The 24,943-nt window shown below is 40.7% G+C and overlaps 1 protein-coding gene and 2 long non-coding RNA genes across 13 annotated transcripts; 1 reads left to right on the plus strand and 2 right to left on the minus strand.

Moving 5' to 3' along the window:
• Window positions 1–727: 727 nt before the first annotated feature.
• Window positions 728–24,880, minus strand: dhcr24 (24-dehydrocholesterol reductase). The gene is made up of 9 exons (XM_052480321.1): window positions 24,399–24,880; window positions 12,917–13,072; window positions 12,716–12,821; window positions 9,237–9,355; window positions 3,187–3,450; window positions 2,922–3,065; window positions 2,248–2,445; window positions 1,674–1,852; window positions 728–1,550 (listed from the first exon to the last, which is right to left on the minus strand). Exons 1-9 carry the CDS (start codon window positions 24,627–24,629, stop codon window positions 1,397–1,399), a joined length of 1,551 nt encoding a protein of 516 aa, XP_052336281.1. The 5' UTR covers window positions 24,630–24,880; the 3' UTR covers window positions 728–1,396.
• Window positions 3,457–8,530, plus strand: LOC127912011 (uncharacterized). 10 transcript variants are annotated; one of them, XR_008080076.1, is made up of 8 exons: window positions 3,457–4,589; window positions 5,068–5,171; window positions 5,794–6,012; window positions 6,207–7,087; window positions 7,120–7,151; window positions 7,188–7,255; window positions 7,288–7,387; window positions 8,116–8,530. It is a non-coding gene; the product is annotated as an uncharacterized LOC127912011 (long non-coding RNA). The 10 variants fall into 10 exon arrangements; XR_008080077.1 differs by lacking the exon at window positions 5,068–5,171 and having other exon boundaries at window positions 5,762–5,866; window positions 5,903–6,048; window positions 6,343–7,255; XR_008080080.1 differs by lacking the exon at window positions 5,068–5,171 and having other exon boundaries at window positions 3,457–4,429; window positions 4,558–4,589; window positions 5,762–6,012; window positions 6,207–7,255.
• On the minus strand, window positions 22,933–24,325 carry LOC127912012 (uncharacterized). 2 transcript variants are annotated; one of them, XR_008080086.1, is made up of 3 exons: window positions 23,576–24,325; window positions 23,447–23,532; window positions 22,933–23,360 (listed from the first exon to the last, which is right to left on the minus strand). It is a non-coding gene; the product is annotated as an uncharacterized LOC127912012 (long non-coding RNA). The 2 variants fall into 2 exon arrangements; XR_008080085.1 differs by having other exon boundaries at window positions 22,933–23,188; window positions 23,232–23,360; window positions 23,447–24,325.
• Window positions 24,881–24,943: the final 63 nt, after the last annotated feature.

Raw genomic sequence — 24,943 nt, forward strand, 5'->3', positions numbered from 1 at the left:
GTTGGATGCCAGGCACTGGTTGCTATGGTAAAGGGAGTGTTGGGCAGCGCTGGAGAAGAGGGCGGGGTCAAATGGAGCACCCATAATGCACCTCAGCTCCCCGGTAACATACAGACACTAAAATCACACCCTTACATCCTGGCTCACACACACAATCTCCCACCATCACAGACACACCTTAGAACATATTAAACTGCGAGTGACCACCACCAAACGTTTTCTCTCTAGCGTGCAGAAGTGTATGAACCTGACTCCAAGGGAGTACCCTGGTGTGTATATGGGGTTTGGAGAAGAGCTGTGTCGTCATGAGACGCAGAACCACGGTGTGTTTGGAATGTTGGATCAGTACCCAAACGTTCCAGAATCTACCACAGTACTCTGTCCCAATGCCCTCAACCTAGTCCCGTGCACTTCTCTGAGTCACAAACCTGTCAGAGACGAGCACTCACAGTAAGACACACACACACACAGTGATACCCGACCTGAAATGAGACGAGAGACCTTTCTCTGACAGAGCTTGTGCGTTTCAGGGAGTTTCCTGGTGCCGCCCAGAAGGAACGCTTTGATGACAGCTGCAAAGGCACACAGCATACACACAAGCAGCACGCCCCAGACTTAGGATTCAACCATCAGATTTCAAAGTTTTGTTTTTCAACTATACTCAAATCTATATTGATCAATCAATATAAGATGTCTATGTTTGGTACCGTAGAAAGTAGTAGAGAGATTTACGGTTGACAAATCAAACTTTATTATCATACATCAACAAAAACATTTATGTGGACAAAAGCAGTGACGTCCTTTCTCTCTGAACACGCGCGCACACACACACACACACACACACACACACACACACACACGGACTGAGAACAGGTGACTGTTCTTCCACAAGCCAGAGAAATGTGATGGGATTAAACACTACAGATGACGTGCGAACCAATAATCATCAGATGAGTTTAAGGCGGAGTGATGTGATCACAGTGGACACAAAGAAACATGCTCCATATGTCTGGATAGATTCTAAACACATGATAGACGGATGTGTGTTGTATAACAGGCAGAGGGCATTACATCATTAAAGCCACAGTCTGTAAGATGTCCAGTCATTTGAACTAAGGAAATATACCCCTTGATAGTCAAATTAAGGAATGTTAAAACAAACAAATGACAGCACAGGTCTCTCCTAGGGTTATGAGCTAGAGGCTGGTGTTGGGGTTAGGGGTCAGAGGTTAGACGTCAAAACAGGCAAGTGTTAGGGCTGTGTTTGCTTCATCAGCACATTCACATTCAGTGGAATTAACCATACAAACAGGATGAGAACATGGTGCAAACACTCCTTAAAGGCTCTCATCTTCATATTGTTGCTGGTAGAGTTGAAAGGATCAGAGGTTAGAGGTCAGTGTCGTGCAGCTTTGCAGATCTTGTCGTAGACCTCGGGGAAAGCGTCCTGACAGCCAAGCTCCTTCCTCAGACGGTGATACAACGTCCCGTCAAACATCTCCCAGAACTCACTGCGCTCCATGTACACATCAGCATACAGCATCTGGAACCTGGAGACACACACACATCATCACAATCTGAACCCTAACTCCCTACTCTCTATTCCCTGTTGGGGTGCTTGTGTGTAAGGGTTGGTATATTTGTGTGTAACGTGTGTGTGTTAAGAAACTCACCCGTGAACCTCTCTGACAAACTGCTCCAGCTGTCTACACGAGGCTTTAGCCTGGAAGTGTTTAACTCCGGGTTCTCCATACGCTCCGATGTCCACATACAGCTCTGCCTCCTCACCTTTAGGATGAACCATCCCCCGGCCCGGGGGGAGCATGAACGGACACAACCACAGCGGGTACACCTGCAGGGAGGGACATACCAACTCGGTCACACCCCTACAACGAGACATACCAACTCAGTCACACCCCTACAATGAGACATACTGCACCAACTCAGTCACACCCCTACAACGAGACATACCAACTCAGTCACACCCCTACAACGAGACATACCAACTCAGTCACACCCCTACAACGAGACATACCAACTCAGTCACACCCCTACAACGAGACATACCAACTCAGTCACACCCCTACAACGAGACATACCAACTCAGTCACACCCCTACAACGAGATATACTGCACCAACTCAGTCACACCCTTAAAACGAGATCTACCAACTCAGTCACACTTGAGTTTGTCTAATTTATTAGGGTATATGTTACGCTGTGGAATCATGCAAAGTACGTGTCTTACGTGGATGTCCTGGTGGAAGCGTGCGATAGCGGTCTGGATGTGCTTCATGGGGACCAGCATGTCCTGGACAACATGGTGCTGCTCATACAGCTGTCTGATGGTCTCTCCCTGGGTCAGCTTCAACAGAGAGATCTTAGGAGGGACCATCCAGCCAAACAACCAGCGGAACACTGGGTGGTTACCAAACGGGATGATGTCCTGGAGACACACATTCATGTGAACAGGAATCAGCTTTCCAGCAGTGCAGTGGTGTCCAGTACATTTCAGAACGTTTAGCTATTGTAATGTACGCCCTACAGACCACGACCCTCAATAAGGATAGAATATCAGGAAGCTGTAAAACGGCCTCCTTTACCCATCCTCTCCCCCTTCCCCAACAACAACATCCTCTGTCTGCCAGAAAAAAATACATTATTTATAACATCATTTAAGGTTAGGAAAGAAACAATTACCAGCAAACCACACATGACTTCCTAATAGCAGTGTGTGTGTGCATGCATTAGGGAGACTAATGCATGAGCTGGGGGAGAATAAGATGACATGCTGAAATCTGCAGGATAAAAGGGTCACTCTGTATCATCTGTCTAATGCATTGTGTGTGTGTGTGTGTGTGTGTGTGTGTGTGTGTGTGTGTGTGTGTGTGTGTGTGTGTGTGTGTGTGTGTGTGTGTGTACCTGGAGCTCCCAGAAGATGGATCGTGTGTGTCTGTGGTAGTAGTGGCGAAGCGGGATGTACTCTACTGCTTTCTTGTTCTCTGTCAAGTATCTCTCAACGTGCTTGAAGAACCAAGGCTTATAGTGCAGGCCGATCCGGTTGATCTGAAACACACACACACACAGAGGAGGGATATGGTTAGATCTTGCAGACAAGACAGCACTCTCCTCCTCGCTTGTCCTTCTCAGTGTACCCGGTCATTCTTTCTCGCTTTCCCTCTCTCACCTTGTCGGGTTCAGCGGTGTCAGTCATAGTGCCAGTCATGATAACAGCTTCATCCAGTGAGTACTGCAGTCCTTCTACAAATGTGTTGTTCTTGTCCTCAGACGCCTCACTGAACCGACGGCAGATGTTCTCCAGCCCTCTGATTGGCTCATACTGCAAACGAACCCACAACCTCGCAGGGACAATCTTTATTTCCGCGGCAACCAGGAACCCCAGAGTTCCACAGGACCAAGGAACCGCGTGGAACAGGTCAGAATTCTCCTCCTGTTAGAGAACACAAACACACAGAACAACAGTTCCCCTCCTGTAAGAGAGACACAGCAGAGGACAGAAACAATCCTCCTCCTTTCTAACTCTTTCCTTCGCTCTCTCTTGTTGTACTGTGAAACCTTTGTTTCCAGATTAGCTTTAGCTAGGTGTTGGCTTGTGTTTACTAATGGATTGGAGGTCTGTAGTATTAATCTGTTAGTTATAGAACTGGAGGTCTGTAGTATTACTATGTTAGTTATAGAACTGGAGGTCTGTAGTATTACTATGTTAGTTATAGAACTGGAGGTCTGTAGTATTACTATGTTAGTTATAGAACTGGAGGTCTGTAGTATTACTATGTTAGTTATAGAACTGGAGGTCTGTAGTATTACTATGTTAGTTATAGAACTGGAGGTCTGTAGTATTACTATGTTAGTTATAGAACTGGAGGTCTGTAGTATTACTATGTTATAGAACCGGAGGTCTGTAGTATTACTCTGTTATAGAACTGGAGGTCTGTAGTATTACTATGTTATAGAACCGGAGATCTGTAGTATTACTCTGTTATAGAACCGGAGGTCTGTAGTATTACTATGTTATAGAACCGGAGGTCTGTAGTATTACTCTGTTATAGAACTGGAGGTCTGTAGCATTACTCTGTTAGTTATAGAACTGGAGGTCTGTAGTATTACTATGTTAGTTATAGAACTGGAGGTCTGTAGTATTACTATGTTAGTTATAGAACTGGAGGTCTGTAGTATTACTATGTTAGTTATAGAACTGGAGGTCTGTAGTATTACTATGTTAGTTATAGAACTGGAGGTCTGTAGTATTACTATGTTAGTTATAGAACTGGAGGTCTGTAGTATTACTATGTTAGTTATAGAACTGGAGGTCTGTAGTATTACTATGTTAGTTATAGAACTGGAGGTCTGTAGTATTACTCTGTTATAGAACCGGAGATCTGTAGTATTACTCTGTTATAGAACTGGAGGTATGTAGTATTACTATGTTATAGAACCGGAGGTCTGTAGTATTACTCTGTTATAGAACTGGAGGTCTGTAGTATTACTATGTTATAGAACCGGAGATCTGTAGTATTACCCTGTTATAGAACTGGAGGTCTGTAGTATTACTATGTTATAGAACCGGAGGTCTGTAGTATTACTATGTTATAGAACTGGAGGTCTGTAGCATTACTCTGTTATAGAACTGGACGTCTATAGTATTACTATGTTAGTTATAGAACTGGAGGTCTGTAGTACCAATTTGTAAGTCGCTCTGGATAAGAGCGTCTGCTAAATGACTTAAATGTAAATGTATTACTATGTTAGTTATAGAACTGGAGGTCTGTAGTATTACTGTGTTATAGAACTGGAGGTCTATAGTATTACTATGTTAGTTATAGAACTGGAGGTCTGTAGTATTACTATGTTCGTTATAGAACTGGAGGTCTGTAGTATTACTATGTTAGTTATAGAACTGGAGGTCTGTAGTATTACTATGTTAGTTATAGAACTGGAGGTCTGTAGTATTACTATGTTAGTTATAGAACTGGAGGTCTGTAGTATTACTATGTTAGTTATAGAACTGGAGGTCTGTAGTATTACTATGTTAGTTATAGAACTGGAGGTCTGTAGTATTACTCTGTTATAGAACTGGAGGTCTGTAGTATTACTATGTTAGTTATAGAACTGGAGGTATGTAGCATTACTCTGTTAGTTATAGAACTGGAGGTCTGTAGTATTACTATGTTAGTTATAGAACTTGAGGTCTGTAGTATTACTATGTTAGTTATAGAACTGGAGGTCTGTAGTATTACTATGTTAGTTATAGAACTGGAGGTCTGTAGTATTACTATGTTAGTTATAGAACTGGAGGTTTGTAGTATTACTATGTTAGTTATAGAACTGGAGGTCTGTAGTATTACTATGTTAGTTATAGAACTGGAGGTCTGTAGCATTACTCTGTTATAGAACTGGACGTCTATAGTATTACTATGTTAGTTATAGAACTGGAGGTCTGTAGTACCAATTTGTAAGTCGCTCTGGATAAGAGCGTCTGCTAAATGACTTAAATGTAAATGTATTACTATGTTAGTTATAGAACTGGAGGTCTGTAGTATTACTGTGTTATAGAACTGGAGGTCTGTAGTATTACTATGTTAGTTATAGAACTGGAGGTCTGTAGTATTACTATGTTAGTTATAGAACTGGAGGTCTGTAGTATTACTATGTTAGTTATAGAACTGGAGGTCTGTAGTATTACTATGTTAGTTATAGAACTGGAGGTCTGTAGTATTACTATGTTAGTTATAGAACTGGAGGTCTGTAGTATTACTCTGTTATAGAACTGGAGGTCTGTAGTATTACTATGTTAGTTATAGAACTGGAGGTCTGTAGTATTACTATGTTAGTTATAGAACTTGGAGGTCTGTAGTATTACTATGTTAGTTATAGAACTGGAGGTCTGTAGTATTACTATGTTAGTTATAGAACTTGGAGGTCTGTAGTATTACTATGTTAGTTATAGAACTGGAGGTCTGTAGTATTACTATGTTAGTTATAGAACTTGGAGGTCTGTAGTATTACTATGTTAGTTATAGAACTGGAGGTCTATGTTAGTATTACTATGTTAGTTATAGAACTTGTTATAGAACTGGTCTGTGGAGGTCTGTAGTATTACTATGTTAGTTATAGAACTGGAGGTCTGTAGTATTACTATGTTATAGAACTGGAGGTCTGTAGTATTACTCTGTTATAGAACTGGAGGTCTGTAGTATTACTATGTTAGTTATAGAACTGGAGGTCTGTAGTATTACTCTGTTATAGAACTGGAGGTCTGTAGTATTACTATGTTAGTTATAGAACTGGAGGTCTGTAGTATTACTCTGTTATAGAACTGGAGGTCTGTAGTATTACTATGTTAGTTATAGAACTTGGAGGTCTGTAGTATTACTATGTTAGTTATAGAACTGGAGGTCTGTAGTATTACTATGTTAGTTATAGAACTGGAGGTCTGTAGTATTACTATGTTAGTTATAGAACTGGAGGTCTGTAGTATTACTATGTTAGTTATAGAACTGGAGGTCTGTAGTATTACTATGTTAGTTATAGAACTGGAGGTCTGTAGTATTACTCTGTTATAGAACTGGAGGTCTGTAGTATTACTATGTTAGTTATAGAACTGGAGGTCTGTAGTATTACTATGTTAGTTATAGAACTGGAGGTCTGTAGTATTACTATGTTAGTTATAGAACTGGAGGTCTGTAGTATTACTATGTTAGTTATAGAACTGGAGGTCTGTAGTATTACTCTGTTATAGAACTGGAGGTCTGTAGCATTACTCTGTTATAGAACTGGAGGTCTGTAGCATTACTCTGTTATAGAACTGGAGGTCTGTAGTATTACTCTGTTATAGAACTGGAGGTCTGTAGTATTACTCTGTTATAGAACTGGAGGTCTGTAGCATTACTCTGTTATAGAACTGGAGGTCTGTAGCATTACTCTGTTATAGAACTGGAGGTCTGTAGCATTACTCTGTTATAGAACTGGAGGTCTGTAGTATTACTCTGTTATAGAACTGGAGGTCTGTAGTATTACTCTGTTATAGAACTGGAGGTCTGTAGCATTACTCTGTTATAGAACTGGAGGTCTGTAGTATTACTCTGTTATAGAACTGGAGGTCTGTAGCATTACTCTGTTATAGAACTGGAGGTCTGTAGTATTACTATGTTAGTTATAGAACTGGAGGTCTGTAGTATTACTATGTTAGTTATAGAACTAGAGGTATGTAGTATTACTCTGTTATAGAACTGGAGGTCTGTAGTATTACTCTGTTATAGAACTGGAGGTCTGTAGCATTACTCTGTTATAGAACTGGAGGTCTGTAGCATTACTCTGTTATAGAACTGGAGGTCTGTAGTATTACTATGTTAGTTATAGAACTGGAGGTCTGTAGTATTACTCTGTTATAGAACTGGAGGTCTGTAGTATTACTATGTTATAGAACTGGAGGTCTGTAGTATTACTATGTTAGTTATAGAACTGGAGGTCTGTAGTATTACTATGTTAGTTATAGAACTGGAGGTCTGTAGTATTACTCTGTTATAGAACTGGAGGTCTGTAGTATTACTATGTTATAGAACTGGAGGTCTGTAGTATTACTCTGTTATAGAACTGGAGGTCTGTAGTATTACTATGTTAGTTATAGAACTGGAGGTCTGTCTGTAGTATTACTCTGTTATAGAACTGGAGGTCTGTAGTATTACTATGTTATAGAACTGGAGGTCTGTAGTATTACTATGTTAGTTATAGAACTGGAGGTCTGTATTATTACTATGTTAGTTATAGAACTGGAGGTCTGTAGTATTACTATGTTAGTTATAGAACTGGAGGTCTGTAGTATTACTATGTTATAGAACTGGAGGTCTGTAGTATTACTATGTTATAGAACTGGAGGTCTGTAGTATTACTATGTTAGTTATAGAACTGGAGGTCTGTAGTATTACTCTGTTAGTTATAGAACTGGAGGTCTGTAGTATTACTATGTTAGTTATAGAACTGGAGGTCTGTAGTATTACTCTGTTATAGAACTGGAGGTTTGTAGTATTATAGAACTAGGTCTGTAGTTAGTTATAGAACTGGAGGTCTGTAGTATTACTCTGTTATAGAACTGGAGGTCTGTAGTATTACTATGTTAGTTATAGAACTGGAGGTCTGTAGTATTACTATGTTAGTTATAGAACTGGAGGTCTGTAGTATTACTATGTTAGTTATAGAACTGGAGGTCTGTAGTATTACTCTGTTATAGAACTGGAGGTCTGTAGTATTACTATGTTAGTTATAGAACTGGAGGTCTGTAGTATTACTATGTTAGTTATAGAACTGGAGGTCTGTAGTATTACTATGTTAGTTATAGAACTGGAGGTCTGTAGTATTACTATGTTAGTTATAGAACTGGAGGTCTGTAGTATTACTCTGTTATAGAACTGGAGGTCTGTAGTATTACTCTGTTATAGAACTGGAGGTCTGTAGTATTACTATGTTAGTTATAGAACTGGAGGTCTGTAGTATTACTCTGTTAGTTATAGAACTGGAGGTCTGTAGTTATTGTTATAGAACTGGAGGTCTGTAGCATTACTCTGTTATAGAACTGGAGGTCTGTAGTATTACTGGATGTTAGTTATAGAACTGGAGGTCTGTAGTATTACTATGTTAGTTATAGAACTAGAGGTATGTAGCATTACTCTGTTATAGAACTGGAGGTCTGTAGCATTACTCTGTTATAGAACTGGAGGTCTGTAGTATTACTATGTTAGTTATAGAACTGGAGGTCTGTAGTATTACTCTGTTATAGAACTGGAGGTCTGTAGTATTACTATGTTATATAGAACTGGAGGTCTGTAGTATTACTATGTTAGTTATAGAACTGGAGGTCTGTAGTATTACTATGTTAGTTATAGAACTGGAGGTCTGTAGTATTACTATGTTAGTTATAGAACTGGAGGTCTGTAGTATTACTCTGTTAGTTATAGAACTGGAGGTCTGTAGTATTACTATGTTAGTTATAGAACTAGAGGTATGTAGTATTACTCTGTTAGTTATAGAACTGGAGGTCTGTAGTATTACTATGTTAGTTATAGAACTAGAGGTATGTAGTATTACTCTGTTAGTTATAGAACTGGAGGTATGTAGTATTACTCTGTTAGTAATACTACAGACCTCCAGTTCTATAACTAACATAGTCTCCGACTACAAGGTTCTCTCAAAGAGTCAAACAGTAAAGAGAGCTATGCTCACCTCAGTACAGCGGACCAAGCTGCCATCAGCCAGCACCAGCTCAAAGGCAACACAGATGTGCTGGAAGAGTCCATAGATATGAGAGGACGACTCAATACCTGTACCCATCACAAGACCTCCTAGAGAGAGAGAGAGAGAGAGGAGAGAGAGAGGAGTAGGCTTGATTATTTCATAAAAAATGGGGGAATAGTATCTTTTAAATATAACTTTCATTTAACTAGGAACGTCAGTTAATTAAGAACACATTCTTATTTACAATGACGGCCTAGGAACAGTGGGTTAACTGTCTTGTTCAGGGGCAGAACGACAGGTTTTTACCTTGTCAGCTCGGGGATTCGGTCTGGTGACCTTTCGGTTACTAGCCCAACGCTTTAACCATTAGGCTACAGCAGTACTTTGTCTTAAGATGAAAGCCCCCACATACACTGGCATTGCTCCAATGGGTCTTCTAGTTTTTAGATATATTGTTATTTTGGAATAGTCCACTTCTCATTCTCAAGGTGACAATGAAAGAACCTTGTTAATGTGGTGAAATGCAGCTAAAAGTGTAAGATCTCTTGCTACGAGGAGTTACATCTAAAGAGTCACTCGGGTGGGATGTGGTGTTGGGGGGGGGTTATTTTCTAATTCATCCTATTTTTTTGTTTTTCTTATAATGTTGGAATCAATTAGCTCAGCGTATATTGTTGCTTGCATGTACTATGAATGCTCCTTACTGTATGTTATTGATAAGCATGTAATGATTATTATTATGTGATATGGACTGACAAGGTATTTGTCAAATGCTGTTTATTCTGACGGTTCATTGAAAACAGAATAATAACAAACTGTAAAAAAAAATAATAATAATAATAACAACATAGAACAGCACAGGACAACAAAAACAACACTGACAAAAGTGAGGACACTTTAGGGATTCGGGGAACTCAATACCCTCACAGGTGAAAAAGAAGAGAGCAGGGTAAACACAGAGCAGGAAACAGAGAACAGAGAGCAGGAAACAGTTCCTCGGTTTTGTGTGTGTGTGTGTGAGAGAGAGAGAGAGAGTCTCTGTGGAAATCCAGATTAATCTACAGCGTGCTGATGGGAAAACATTAAGCTGTTGATCTAACATTCATGGATCCGTAAAACCATTATGGAATCTGATCCAGGGGCGCTGTACACTTCCGAAACCATTTCCTCTGAGTTTCACGTTCGGAACTCTACCATCTGTAAACCATGTATCATCCAATCCAATAAGAGAGTGTGATGGTTATCACAACCCAAAATAACAAGCCTGTGATGGATGATATGCCATGGAAATGCTAAACTACAGAGGAGTATACTACAATCAATGAGTTAGCCAGCTAACTTTGATAAACAACCAGAAATAACTACTGATGTTTGGGTTCAACCTCTTAAGGATCTGACCTTTTTTTTTTCTTCCATTTTCACCTAAAATAACACACACAAATCTAACTGCCTGTAGCTCAGGACTTCAAGCAAGGATATGTATATTCTTGATACCATTTGAAAGGAAACACTTTGAAGTTTGTGGAAATGTTAAATGAATGTTGGAGAATATAACACATTAGATCTGGTAAAAGATAATACAAACGAAAAAACATGAGTTTTTAATATTTTTTTTCCTTTTTTCCCATCATCTTTGAAATGCAAGAGAAAGACCATCATATAATATTACAGTTTAGGAGCAATTTAGATTTAGCAGTTCGTGTGCAAAGTTTCTGATTGATCCAGTGACGCCTTAATATACTGGACAATATTTTGTATCAAGTCTGCCCAAATGTTCCGAATTGGTCAATTGATACATTTTCAAGTACATAACTATAGAGAACATACAAAAATAATATGGTAATACAAAATAAGAGTTTACACACATGATAGATAATTAGCTTATACACTAACTGGCACACATCTAGATGGCCAGGCGGGATGGGTGTGGAGCCAGAGACAGCAGGGGTTCAAACTGTAGATCCCAGTTCCTACATTTGAATATAAAAATAGATTTTATCAAACAAAACTATGCTACATTTTATCTCTGGGACCCTCAGGATGACAAATCAGAACAAGAGCACTGAATGTAAGTACATTATTTATCTTCAGAGGTGAATGTATCAAACCAGTTGCCGTGAGAAGTTTTTTGTTGTTGTGCACTCTCCTCAAACAATAGCATTGTATTTTTTCACTGTAATAGCTACTGTAAATTGGACAGTGCAGTTAGATTAACAAGAATTTAAGCTTTCTGACCATATAAGACATGTCTATGTCCTGAGACATTTTCTTGTTACTTAAATCGTCATGCAAATCACATTAGCGCACGTTAGCTCAACCGTCCCAGTATAGGGACACCGATCCCGTAGATTAAGAAAGCTAAACATATATATTTGTTTTTGGTTGTTGAGAGAATTAGACCATGCATATTTCACACTCATCTTTAAAAAAAATAAAAGGTTATTTCAGAATATTTGCCTTCGTAGTATACCCCTCTGGATGACAATTTGACAGTCGTTGTATAGGACAACAACATATCCCACCATACACTGAGTGTACAAAACATTACGAACACCTGCTCTTTCCATGACATAGACTGACCAGGTGAAAGCCTTGATCCCTTATTGATGTCACTTGTTAAATCCACTTCAAATCAGTGTAGATTTGGATTGTTTTTCAAGTTGCTGGATGCCCTTTAGCTGGTGGACCATTGTTGATACTCACGGGAAACTGTTGAATGTGAAATAGACAACAGCGGTACAGTGCTTGACACAAACCGGTGCGCCTGGCAACTACTACCATACCCCGTTCAAAAGCAATTCAATATTTTGTCTTGCCCATTCACCCTCTGAATGACACACATACACAATCCATGTCTCAGTTGTCTCAAGACTTAGACATTCTTCTTTAACCGTTCTCCTCCACTTATACTAATAATAATCTACACTGATTGAAGTGGATTTAACAGGTGGCATCAATAAGGAATCGTACAGTAGCTTTCACCTGGATTCACCTGGTCAGTATCATGGAAAGATCAGTGTATATATTAGAGCTGGGCATTATGGACAAAATTCCATATTGCGATAAATTGCCTGAATTGATGCGATAACGATAAATAGAACAATCATTTTATAACATTAATGCGTAGCACAGGTTTTTTTTATTACCCTTTAAAATACTACTACTAGTTTGATTGCCTGGATACAGCCCTTAAACGTGGTATATTGGCCATATACCACAGACCCCCGAGGTGCCTTATTACTATTATAAACTGGTTAGCAACGTAATTAGAGCAGTAAAAATACATGTTTTGTCATACCTGTGGTATACGGTCTGATATACCACAGCTGTCAGCCAATCAGCATTCTGGGCTCGAACCACCCAGTTTATAAAATAACACATACCACCACACAATATAACCTGAGCCATATACAACCAATATATGAGGATGATATGCAGATGATATGGTAACGAGATGCGTAGCGTACCGACAGTGAGGTCGTCCAGTTCTGGCAGCACAGGCAGAGTCCAGCCCAGGGAGTTGAGGAGAGCAGTTATCTGGCCCATGTTGACCAGGGGCTCCACACGAACCACCTGTTATACATGCACATGTCCAGGTCATACGGGTTTACACACACACACACACTTTTATATACAGAGCTACAGTGTGTGTGTTTGATCTCCTATACCTGTCTCTGTGTGTCCACCTCCAGTATGTCCATCATGTTGATCATGATGTTCTTATTGGTCTTCTTGTATTTCCCCACTCTGAGAGAGACAGTCAGCCAGCCTGGACGACCTGTACACATGTGGGTTTTCCCACCCTCCTTCCTCCATTCGCGCACCTGCAACACACAGACAGTATTATACTGTAGATTTATTAAGCTCAATTTATTTGTAAATTGCACACAAGGTCCTACCAAAATTTGACTTTTGACGCTTTTAACCAAACCCTTTGAAAGACACGTGTACATACACATACAGGTTTTGGAGAGGTGTGGGGGGGCTGCCACACAGTGCGCCAGGGGAGCTGTTGTTGTTGGGGGTTAAGTACCTTGCTCAAGGGCACAACAGCAGGCAATGGATTCTAGGATTTGGTACCAGCAACCTTCCTGTTGCCAGCTCACTTCTCGCCTGACCCCCCCCCCCTCCCCCGTCAGACCCAGGAGTCGAACTGGCAACGCTCCAGTTGCTGGCTTGCCTCTCACTCCGCTCTGAACACTATGTCCCCTGCCTAAAGGTCTGGAACTTTATGGCATAGAAGCAGTGGTGACCCGTCATTCAGGGCAGGTGGGGAAAAGAAAAAATATACATGTCCTTGTTTTTTAAAGAAAAGCACATTTTTTGTCTATTAAAATATCAAATTGATCAGAAATACAGTGCAGACATTGTTAATGTTGTAAATGACTATTGTAGCTGGAAACATCTGTTTTTTTATGGAATATCTACATAGGCGTACAGAAGCCCATTATCAGCAACCATCACTCCTGTGTTCCAATGGTACGTTGTTAGCTAATCCAAGTTTATAATTTTAAAAGGCTAATTGATCATTAGAAAACCCTTTTGCAATTATGTTAGCACTAGAGGTCGACCGATTAAAATCGGAATGGCCGATTAATTCGGGCCGATTTCAAGTTTTCATAACAATCGGAAATCATTTTTTTGGGGCGCAGATTTTTTTTCATATCCAATCTTGCAACACTAACAGTTAACTAGTCCAACGCTATAACCACCTGCCTCTCGTTGCACTCCACGAGGAGACTGCCTGTTACGCAAATGCAGTAAGCCAAGGTAAGTTGCTAGCTAGCATTAAACTTATCTTATAAAAAACAATCAATCATAATCACTAGTTATAACTACACATGGTTGATGATATTACTAGTTTATCTAGCGTGTCCTGCGTTGCATATAATCAATAAAATGCTGGGGGATGATTTAACAAAAGCGCATTTGAGAAAAAAATCGTTGGACGACTACCTAACCATAAACATCAATGCCTTTCTTAAAATCAATACACAGAAGTATATATTTTTAAACCTGCATATTTAGCTAAAAGAAATCCAGGTTAATATAATATAATATAATAATAATATATGCCATTTAGCGGACGCTTTTATCCAAAGCGACTTACAGTCATGTGTGCATACATTCTACGTATGGGTGGTCCCGGGAATCGAACCCACTACCCTGGCATAAAAGGGCCATGCTCTACCAACTGAGCTACAGAAGGACCATAAGGTTAGGTTAGCAGGCAATATTAACCAGGTGAAATTGTGTCACTTCTCTTGCACGCAGAGTCAGGGTATATGCAACAGTTTGGGTAGCCTGGCTCATTGCGAACTAATTTGCCAGAATTTTACGTAATTATGACTTAACATTGAAGGTTGTACAATGTAACAAGAATATTTAGACTTAGGGATGCCACCCGTTAGATAAAATACCGTAACGGTTCCGTATTTCACTGAAATAATAAACGTTTTGTTTTCGAAATTATAGTTTCCGGATTCGACCATATTAATGACCAAAGGCTCGTATTTGTGTGTTATTATGTTATAATTAAGTCTATGATTTGATAGAGCAGTCTGACTGAGCGATGGAAGGCAGCCGCAGGCTCGTAAGCATTCATTCAAACAGCACTTTAGTGCGTTTTGCCAGCAGCTCTTCACAAGCACATCGCTGTTTATGACTTCAAGCCTATCAGCCTAATGGCTGTTGTAAACCGATGTGAAATGGCTAGCTAGTTAGCGGGGTGCGCGCTAATAGCGTTTCAAACGTCACCAGCTATGAGACTTGGAGTGGTTGTTCCCCTTGCTCTGCATGGGTAATGCTGCTTCGAGTGTGGCTGTTGTCGATGTGTTCCTGGTTCGAGCCCAGGTAGGGGCGAGGAGAGGGACGGAAGCTATACTGTTACACTGGCAATACTATAGTGCCTTTAAGAACATCCAATAGTCAAAGGTATATGAAATACAAATGGTAGAGAGAGAAATAGTCCTATAAATACTATATTAACTATAACCTAAAAACCTCTTACCTTGGAATATTGAAGTGTCATGTTAAAAGGAACCACCAACTTTCAAATGTTCTCATGTTCTGAGCAAGGAACTCAAACATTAGCTTTTTTACATGGCACATATTGCACTTTTACTTCTCCAACACTTTGTTTTTGCATTATTTAAACCAAATTGAACATGTTTCATTATTTATTTGAGGCTAAATGTATTTTTATTGATGTATTATATTAAGTTAAAATAAAAGTGTTCATTCAGTATTGTTGTAATTGTCATTATTACAAATAAACAAATAAAATCGTCCGATTAATCGGTATCGGCTTTTTTTTTGGTCCTCCAGTAATCGGTATCGGCGTTGAAAAATCATAATCGGACGACCTCTAATTAGCACAGCTGAAAACTGTTGTCCTGATTAAAGAAGCAATAAAACTGGCCTTGTTTAGACTAGTTGAGTATCTGGAGCATTAGCATTTGTGGGTTCGATTACAGGCTCAAAATGGCCAGAAACAAAGAACTTTCTTCTGAAACTCATCAGTCTATTCTTGTTCTGAGAAATGAAGGCTATTCCATGTGAGAAATTGAAGATCTCGTACAACGCTGTGTACTACTCCCTTCACAGAACAGAGCAAACTGGCTCTAACCAGAATAGAAAGAGGAGTGGGAGGCTCCGGTGCACAACTGAGCAAGAGGACAAGTACGTTAGAGAATCTAGTTTGAGAAACAGACGCCTCACAAGTCCTCAACTGGCAGCTTCATTAAATAGTACCCGCAAAACACCAGTCAACGTCAACAGTGAAGAGGCGACTCCGGGATGCTGGCCTTCTAGGCAGAGTTCCTCTGTCCAGTGTCTGTGTTCTTTTGCCCATCTTAATCTTTTATTGGTTAGTCTGAGATATGGCTTTTCTTTGCAACTCTGCCTAGGCCAGCTCCCGGAGTTGCCTCTTCACTGTTGACGTTGAGACTGGTTATTACACAATGGTTATTATGGCCAAACTGTTCTATTTTGTTTCATCAGACCAGAGGACATTTCACCAAAAAGTACTTTGTCCCCATGTGTAGTTACAGACCGTAGTCTGGATTTTTTAATGGCGGTTTTGGAGCAGTGGCTTCTTCCTTGCTGAGTGGCCTTTCAGGTTATGTCGATATAGGACTCGTTTTACTGTGGATATAGATACTTTTGTACCGGTTTCCTCCAGCATCTTCACAAGGTCCTATCAACGGCGCCACACTACTTGCCTAGAGAGTTTTCAGCTATACTTTTCATGGCTGTTTATTTACCACCACAGACAGATGCTGGCACAAAGACCGCACTCAGTCAGCTGTATAAGGAAATAAGCAAACAGGAAACCACTCACCCAGAGGTAGCGGGCCTTGTGGCAAGATACTTTAATGCAGGGAAACTGAAATAATTTCTACCAAATTTCTATCAACATGTTAAATGTGCAACCGGAGGGGAAAAAAATTCTAGATCACCTGTACTCCACACACAGAGACGCGTACAAAGCTCTCCCTCACCCTCCATTTGGTAAATCCGACCAGAACTCTATCCTCCTGATTCCTGCTTACAAGGAAACATTAAAGCAGGAAGCACCAGTGACTTGGTCTATAAAAAGGTGGTCAGATGAAGCAGATGCTAAACTATAGGACTGTTTTGCTAGCACAGACTGGAACATGTTCCGGGATTCTTCCGATGTACACCACATCAGTCACTGGCTTTATCAATTAGTGCATTGAGGACATCGTCCCCACAGTGACTGTACGTACATACCCCAACCAGAAGCCATGGATTACAGGCAACATTCGCACTGAACTAAAGGGTAGAACTGCTGCCTTCAAGGTGCGGGACTCTAACCCGGAAGCTTACAAGAAATCCTGCTATGCCCTGTGACGAACCATCAAACAGGCAAAGCATCAATACAGGGCTAAGATTGAATCATACTACACCGGCTCCAACGCTCGTCGAATGTGGCAGGGCTTGGAAACTATTACAGACTATAAAGGGAAGCACAGCCACAAGCTGCCCAGTGACACGAGCCTACCAGACGAGCTACATCACTTCTATGCTCGCTTCGAGGCAAGCAACACTGAGGCATGCATGAAAGCATCAACTGTTCTGAACGACTGTGTGATCACGCTCTCCGTAGCCGACATGAGTAAGACCTTTAGACAGGTCAACATACACAAGGCTACGGGGCCAGACGGATTACCAGGACGTGTGCTCCGGGCATGTGCTGACCAACTGGCAGGTGTCTTCACTGACATTTTCAACATGTCCCTGATTGAGTCTGTAATACCAACATGTTTTAAGCAGACCACCATAGTGCCTGTGCCCAAAAACACTAAAGTAACCTGCCGTGGCGGATGTGTTATCTACCCTCACCACGTGGGGGCGGCCCGTCGGGAAGTTCAGGATCCGGTTACAGAAGGAGGTGTTTAGTCCCAGGATCCTTAGCTTAGTGAATAGCTTTGAGGGTACTGTGGTGTTGAACGCTGAGCCATAGTCAATTAATAGCATTCTCACATAAGTGATCCTTTTGTCCAGGTGGAAAAGGGCAGTGTGGAGTGCAATAGAGATTGCATCTGCGGATCTTTTTGGGCGGTATGCAAATTAGAGTGGGTCCAGGGCTTCTGGGATGAGGGTGTTGATGTGAGCCATGTGTGCCTTTCAAAGCACTTCATGGCTACAGATGTGAGTGCTACGGGTCTGTAGTCATTTAGGCAGGTTACCTTGGTGTTTTTGGGCACAGGCACTATGGTGGTCTGCTTAAAACATGTTGGTATTACAGACTCGAACAGGGAGAGGTTGAAAATGTCAGTGAAGACACTTGCCAGTTGGTCAGCGCATGCTCGCAGTACACGTCCTGGTAATCCGTCTGGCCCTGCGGCCTTGTGTATGTTGACATGTTTAAAGGTCTTACTCACATTGGCTGCGGAGAGCGTGATCACGCAGTCTTCCAGAACAGCTGGTGCTCTTATGCATGTTTCAGTGTTATTTGCCTCGAAGCGAACATAAAGTAGTTTAGCTCGTCTGGTAGGCTCGTGACTGGGCAGCTCTCGGCTGTGCTTCCCTTTATTGTCTGTAATAGTTTGCAAGCCCTGTCACATAAGACGAGCGTCGGAGCCGGTGTAGTATGATTAGATCTTATTCCTGTATTGACGCTTTGTGGTAAGGTGTTGGGACTGCTGTTGGGACACAGCTTTATGTAAGCCCTAACAGTTTGTGTGCACCATGTGTCACCGTTATAGTGCAATTAATGTATTGTTTAGTGTTGTGGCTTTGCTGGCATGCATCCCACTTCTTTTTTTTTTTTTTTTACACCACCAAGATTTACATGCTAAAATCGCCCAATTGTTAAAGCCGTACTCCTGCTTTTCCCTGTAAATTAATCCCTACAGAACATAACACATGGAAGCAAGAATTTGAACTTTGAACCGACACAAGGTAAATACAATACCTGATACCATGATGAAATGCTGAGCTCCCAGAATACACTCACACACTGCCACACATTCCGAGATCTACGCAGTGAACCCTGCACAGTTTGTTATCCATTCCCAAATCCCTTGTTCTTTCCAAAATCCCTTTAGGAAGAGGGGGATTAAGGTCCCTCACCCCAGGAATTTCACAGCACAGTCACACACACACATAAAATGTATTATAATTTGATCTGTTATCATCTGGTGTTATCAGGGATCTGCGTTTAGGAACACACGCACGCACGCACGCATCTGGGGTTGTTATCAGGAACCTGTGTGAAGGTCCAGATTATATAACATGTTAGAATTTAGATTGTAATAGCACTGCACAAGTTATCAATTAATAGGCCTTTACATGTAGGATAGTAGAGTAGAGGCTAGTGGTCGACCGACTATGCTTTTTCAACTCCGATACCGATTATTGGAGGACCCAAAAAAACCAATGCCGATTAAATCGGCCGGTTTTTATATATATATTTGTAATAATGACAATTGCAACAATACGGAATAAACACATTTTAACTTAATATAATACATCAATAAAATCTATTTAGTCTCAAATAAATAATGAAACATTTTCAAATAATATGTGCCATGTAAAAAAGCTAATGTTTAAGTTCCTTGCTCAGAATATGAGAACATATGAAAGCTGGTGGTTCCTTTTAACATGAGTCTTCAATATTCCCAGGTAAGAAGATTTAGGTTGTAGTTATTATAGGATTATTTCTCTCTATACCATTTGTATTTCATATACCTTTGACAATTGGATGTTCTAATAGGTACTTTAATATTGCCAGCCTAATCTCAGGAGTTGATAAAGTTGAAGTCATAAACAGTGCAATGCTTGAAGCATTGCGAAGAGCTGCTGGCAAACGCAGTAAAGTGCTGTTTGAATGAATGCTTAGAAGCCTGCTGCTGCCTACCACCACTCAGTCAAACTGCTCTATCAAATCATAGACTTAATTATAATATAATGACACACAGAAATACGAGCCTTTGGTAATTAATATGGTCAAATCCGGAAACTATCATTTCGAAAACAAAACGTTAATTCTTTCAGTGAAATACGGAACCGTTCAGTATTTTATCTAACGGGTGGCATCCATAAGTCTAAATATTGCTGTTAGATTGCACACCCTTCAATGTTGTCATAATTACGTACAATTCTGGCAAATTAGTTCACAATGAGCCAGGCAGCCCAAACTGCTGCATATACCCTGACTCTGTTGCACAGAACGCAAGAGAAGTGACACAATTTCACCAGGTTAATATTGCCTGCTAACCTTAATTTCTTTTAACTAAATATGCAGGTTTAAAAAATATATACTTCTGTGTATTGATTTTAAGAAAGACATTGATGTTTATATGGTTAGGTACATTCGTGCAACGATTGTGCTTTTTTCGTAAATATGCTTTTGTTAAATCATCCCCCGTTTGGCGAAGTTGGCTGTGTTTGTTAGGAAGAAATAGTCTTCACACAGTTCGCAACGATCCAGGTGGCCCAAACTGTTGCACAGAGGCAAGAGAAGTGACAATTTCCCTAGTTAAAAGAAATTCATGTTAGCAGGCAATATTAACTAAATATGCATTGATTTTAAGAAAGGCATTGATGTTTATGGTTAGGTACACATTGGTGCAACGACAGTGCTTTTTTTGCGAATGCGCTTGTTAAATCACCCATTTGACGAAGTAGGCTATGATTCAATGATAAATTAACAGGCACCGCATCAATTACAGTGGGGCAAAAAAGTATTTAGTCAGCCACCAATTGTGCAAGTTCTCCACTTAAAAAGATGAGAGAGGACTGTAATTTTCATCATAGGTACACTTCAACTATGACAGACAAAATTAGAAAAAAAAATCCAGAAAATCACATTGTAGGATTTTTTATTTATTTATTTGCAAATTATGATGGAAAATAAGTATTTGGTCACCTACAAACAAGCAAGATTTTGGCTTTCACAGACCTGTAACTTCTTTTTTAAGAGGCTCCTCTGTCCTCCACTCGTTACCTGTATTAATGTCACCTGTCCCAGAGTCCCTGTCCACAACCTCAAACAGTCACACTCCAAACTCCACTATGGCCAAGACCAAAGAGCTGTCAAAGGACACCAGAAACAAAATTGTAGACCTGCACCAGGCTGGGAAGACTGAATCTGCAATAGGTAAGCAGCGTGGTTTGAAGAAATCAACTGTGGGAGCAATTATTAGGAAATGGAAGACATACAAGACCACTGATAATCTCCCTCGATCTGGAGCTCCACGCAAGATCTCACCCCGTGGGGTCAAAACGATCACAAGAGTGGTGAGCAAAAATCCCAGAACCACTGAGCTGGGACCAAAGTAACAAAGCCTACCATCAGCAAGGGCATTGAAGATGAAACGTGGCTGGGTCTTTCAGCATGACAATGACCCCAAATGGCTTCGTAAGAAGCATTTCAAGGTCCTGGAGTGGCCTAGCCAGTCTCCAAATCTCAACCCCATAGAAAATCTTTGGAGGGAGTTGAAATTCTGTGTTGCCCAGCAACAGCCCCAAAACATCACTGCTCTAGAGGAGATCTGCATAGAGGAATGGGCCAAAATACCAGCAACAGTGTGTGAAAACCTTGTGAAGACTTACAGAAAACGTTTGACCTCTGTCATTGCCAACAAATGGTATATAACAAAGTATTGAGATAAACTTTTGTTACTGACCAAATACTTATTTTCCACCATAATTTTCAAATAAATTCATTAAAAATCCTACCATTTTTTTTCTAATTTTGTCTGTAATAGTTGAAATGTACCTATGATGAAAATGACAGGCCTCTCATCTTTTTATTCGGGAGAACTTGCACAATTGGTGGCTGACTAAATACTTTTTTGCCCCACTGTATATGCAACGCAGGACAAGCTTGATAAACTAGTAATATCATCAACCATGTGTAGTTAACTAGTGATTATGTTAAGATTGATTGTTTTTATAAGATACGTTTAATGCTAGCTAGCACCTTACCGTGGCTCCTTGCTGCACTCGCATAAGAGGTAGTCAGCCTGCCACGCAGTATCCTCGTGGAGTGCAATGTAATCGGCCATGATCGATGTCCAAAAATGCTGATTACCGATTGTTATGAAAACTTGAAATCTTCCCTAATTAAGTGGCCATTCTGATTAATCAGTCGACCTCTAGTAGAGGCCCAACCGGCCACCAGATTGCACTATCTTGTTTAATCTGAGTTTGACTTCAATGTGCTCAGCTGGCTATGCAATCGTTTCCCCCAGCGACCGGCTCATACATAAAACATCCTTCATTCAGGCTGCAAAGGCATCGGTTTCCTCAACTCAATTTAATGGTCCACCGACCTAAAAGAACTGGGAAAATATGTGTCCTGTCTTAATAAAACAATATTTTCCACCACCATGCTAGAATGGCCAATGCTACATCCTGATGTTGCTGCACTGTGTTCAGACAGGGGTAAACAACAGACTGCTGCAACCTGATTGTCTGAACGCGGTGTGCAACAATCTGGAAATGGTGCTTGTTTTATTAAGACAGTAGGCCTACGCATATTTGCTTGCGATACGGCTTTCAAAACATATGGCCCTTATCTTTCATCAGTGAGAAACAATACTTCAAATAAAAAAGTACTACTACAGCTAGTGTTTGCACAGATCCATTCAGCTATGGGTGTGTCCATCCGACGAAACGACACTTCCGCTACACTTCCTGAGTTACACTTACACACATGCTAGATAACTAATTTGCACAGTTGGTCGCCTCTTGTCTTCCGTCTGTTTTCCTTAAACAAGCGCTGTAGCATGGAGACACGGCCGTGTAGGAACACTAACCCTATCAAGGCGTGTATCAATATAAACTTTTTTTTAATGATTTCTCGCTGATATGAAAGATAAGGTCCTTATGCTTCCAAAACTGTACAGCAAGCGATGCATATTAATCTTCAGACCAAGCATCAGGGATCTTAACAAAACTCCCCCCTACAGAAGACACCTTCGTCCAATGACTCTAATGTGTAATGGAATGGAATTGAGAGTCCTGATCAATGACATTTGAATTAAACCAGATCAAAGTACAGTATGGTGACCAAATTATGAAAAATCACTGTTGCTTCTACTTTGATAACGTTTGATCATAAAGTTACTGGTCCCCTCCCCCATGTCAAACACTTCGATTCAGGAGGCGGGATTATTAAGGGGTTAAGGTGACATCACCCTAACCCTCATTTTAATACACCGATGATAACATGATGTTCTCTTATCTAATGTAAATATGTACCGCTTTGTAACCAACATTGAAGAAGGCGTGTTTGTAGAGGGGCGTAGTTTATATAGCTAGATAGCTACTCTACTGGTGCCAACAGTAGGGTTACAGTAGGGTGTCAGCAAATATATTTAAAAGTTTACCCTATTTATCTCTGGCAAAGATACTTACATGTTTCCCCTTTCATCTGTGTCTGGTGTTAGCTAGTTACTGGCTACCTAGGTCTTCATCTGTGTCTGGCGTTCGCTAGTTACTGGCTACCTAGGTCTTCATCTGTGTCTGGTGTTAGCTAGTTACTGGCTACCTAGGTCTTCATCTGTGTCTGGTGTTAGCTAGTTACTGGCTACCTAGGTCTTCATCTGTGTCTGGTGTTAGCTAGTTACTGGCTACCTAGGTCTTCATCTGTGTCTGGTGTTAGTTAGTTACTGGCTACCTAGGTCTTCATCTGTGTCTGGCGTTAGCTAGTTACTGGCTACCTAGGTCTTCATCTGTGTCTGGTGTTAGCTAGTTACTGGCTACCTAGGTCTTCATCTGTGTCTGGTGTTAGCTAGTTACTGGCTACCTAGGTCTTCATCTGTGTCTGGTGTTAGTTAGTTACTGGCTACCTAGGTCTTCATCTGTGTCTGGTGTTAGCTAGTTACTGGCTACCTAGGTCTTCATCTGTGTCTGGTGTTAGCTAGTTACTGGCTACCTAGGTCTTCATCTGTGTCTGGTGTTAGCTAGTTACTGGCTACCTAGGTCTTCATCTGTGTCTGGTGTTAGTTAGTTACTGGCTACCTAGGTCTTCATCTGTGTCTGGTGTTAGCTAGTTACTGGTTACCTAGGTCTTCATCTGTGTCTGGTATTAGCTAGTTACTGGCTACCCAGGGCTTCATCTGTGTCTGGTGTTAGCTAGTTACTGGCTACCCAGGGCTTCAGCCAGCATGGAAGAAAAGGCGGAGGGCCGTTCAAAACCCTGACACAGTTGTCAAGTCAACACATCAGTCAGTGTTGCTGTGAACCACATAACAAGAGACATGCCAAACGGAAGATGTATATATAAAAAAAAAGTTGACATCATTCATGCAATTTCAATGTTGTTTGAGTTGCTTTGTGTATCACCAAATTGTCTTGATGATTATTGCAATACTGAATCCGAAGTTGCTTGACATTGGCGTTTTATAGCTGTCAGTCAAGGCAAGCTCATGAATTTAAGCTCCCTGCCCACTCACACTGTCTTTTCAAACTTCCTGGTAGTTAGTAATTTTCTCAAATAAATTTCCACTCCTATCCAAAACAAATATTATGGGTGATATTTTAGTCACACAAGAGGCTATTTTACATGGGAATTGGAATGACTGTTCGGGGCCTTTAATATTAACAGTGTATTTAAATAGAGTATAATCACAGGAGTGCATACATAATTGATATTCAGCCTCGTGTTCTTACTTGTCTCTGGATGTTCCGTACGCGCTGGTCGTGCTGTTTAGGCGCGGAACACATCTTGAAGATGAGCCACGCGCGCAGGTAATAATACACATCAAATATGACTGAGAGCGGCAGCAGAAACAGACAGACGAATATCCATCTCTGATGAACGATCACGTAGTCTAAGCCTTTCACCTTGATCCACAACAGAAATAGTACTACCAGTCCACCAAGATACAGCAACGGATCCATGTTTACCGCTCTGTTGGTCAACTTGGCCTGATGATGGTCCACTGGGACTTTTCCAGAGAGAAAATCCCTTCTAGGAACAATCGATCTTCTATGACCTTTAGTTGGGAGCGAGCGATGCAAGATTAAAAAGCTTCTGCTTTTAAAATCCAACACAGATTGTTTATGCCAACACGTACACACACATAAATTCACACACACTTAAACACATAGATAGATAGGTGTGTAAATTTTGAAGTTAGAATCCAGCCACTCCTGTCGTTCTCTCTGATATGCGAGTCTGGTTGGGTGGTCGGCTTGCCCCGCCTCTGGCCGGT

Source organism: Oncorhynchus keta, chromosome 26, assembly GCF_023373465.1.
Source record: "Oncorhynchus keta strain PuntledgeMale-10-30-2019 chromosome 26, Oket_V2, whole genome shotgun sequence".
NCBI classification, from domain to species: Eukaryota; Metazoa; Chordata; class Actinopteri; order Salmoniformes; family Salmonidae; genus Oncorhynchus; species Oncorhynchus keta.

Coding starts and splice junctions, on each gene's coding strand:
- dhcr24 (XM_052480321.1), bottom strand. CDS start 24,629: ATGGATCCGTTGCTGTATCTTGGTGGACTGGTAGTACTATTTCTGTTG. Junction 3,451..9,236: donor GCTTGGTCCGCTGTACTGAG/GTGAGCATAGCT, acceptor GTTCTCTAACAG/GAGGAGAATTCTGACCTGTT. Junction 1,551..1,673: donor TTTGTCAGAGAGGTTCACGG/GTGAGTTTCTTA, acceptor GTGTGTCTCCAG/GTTCCAGATGCTGTATGCTG.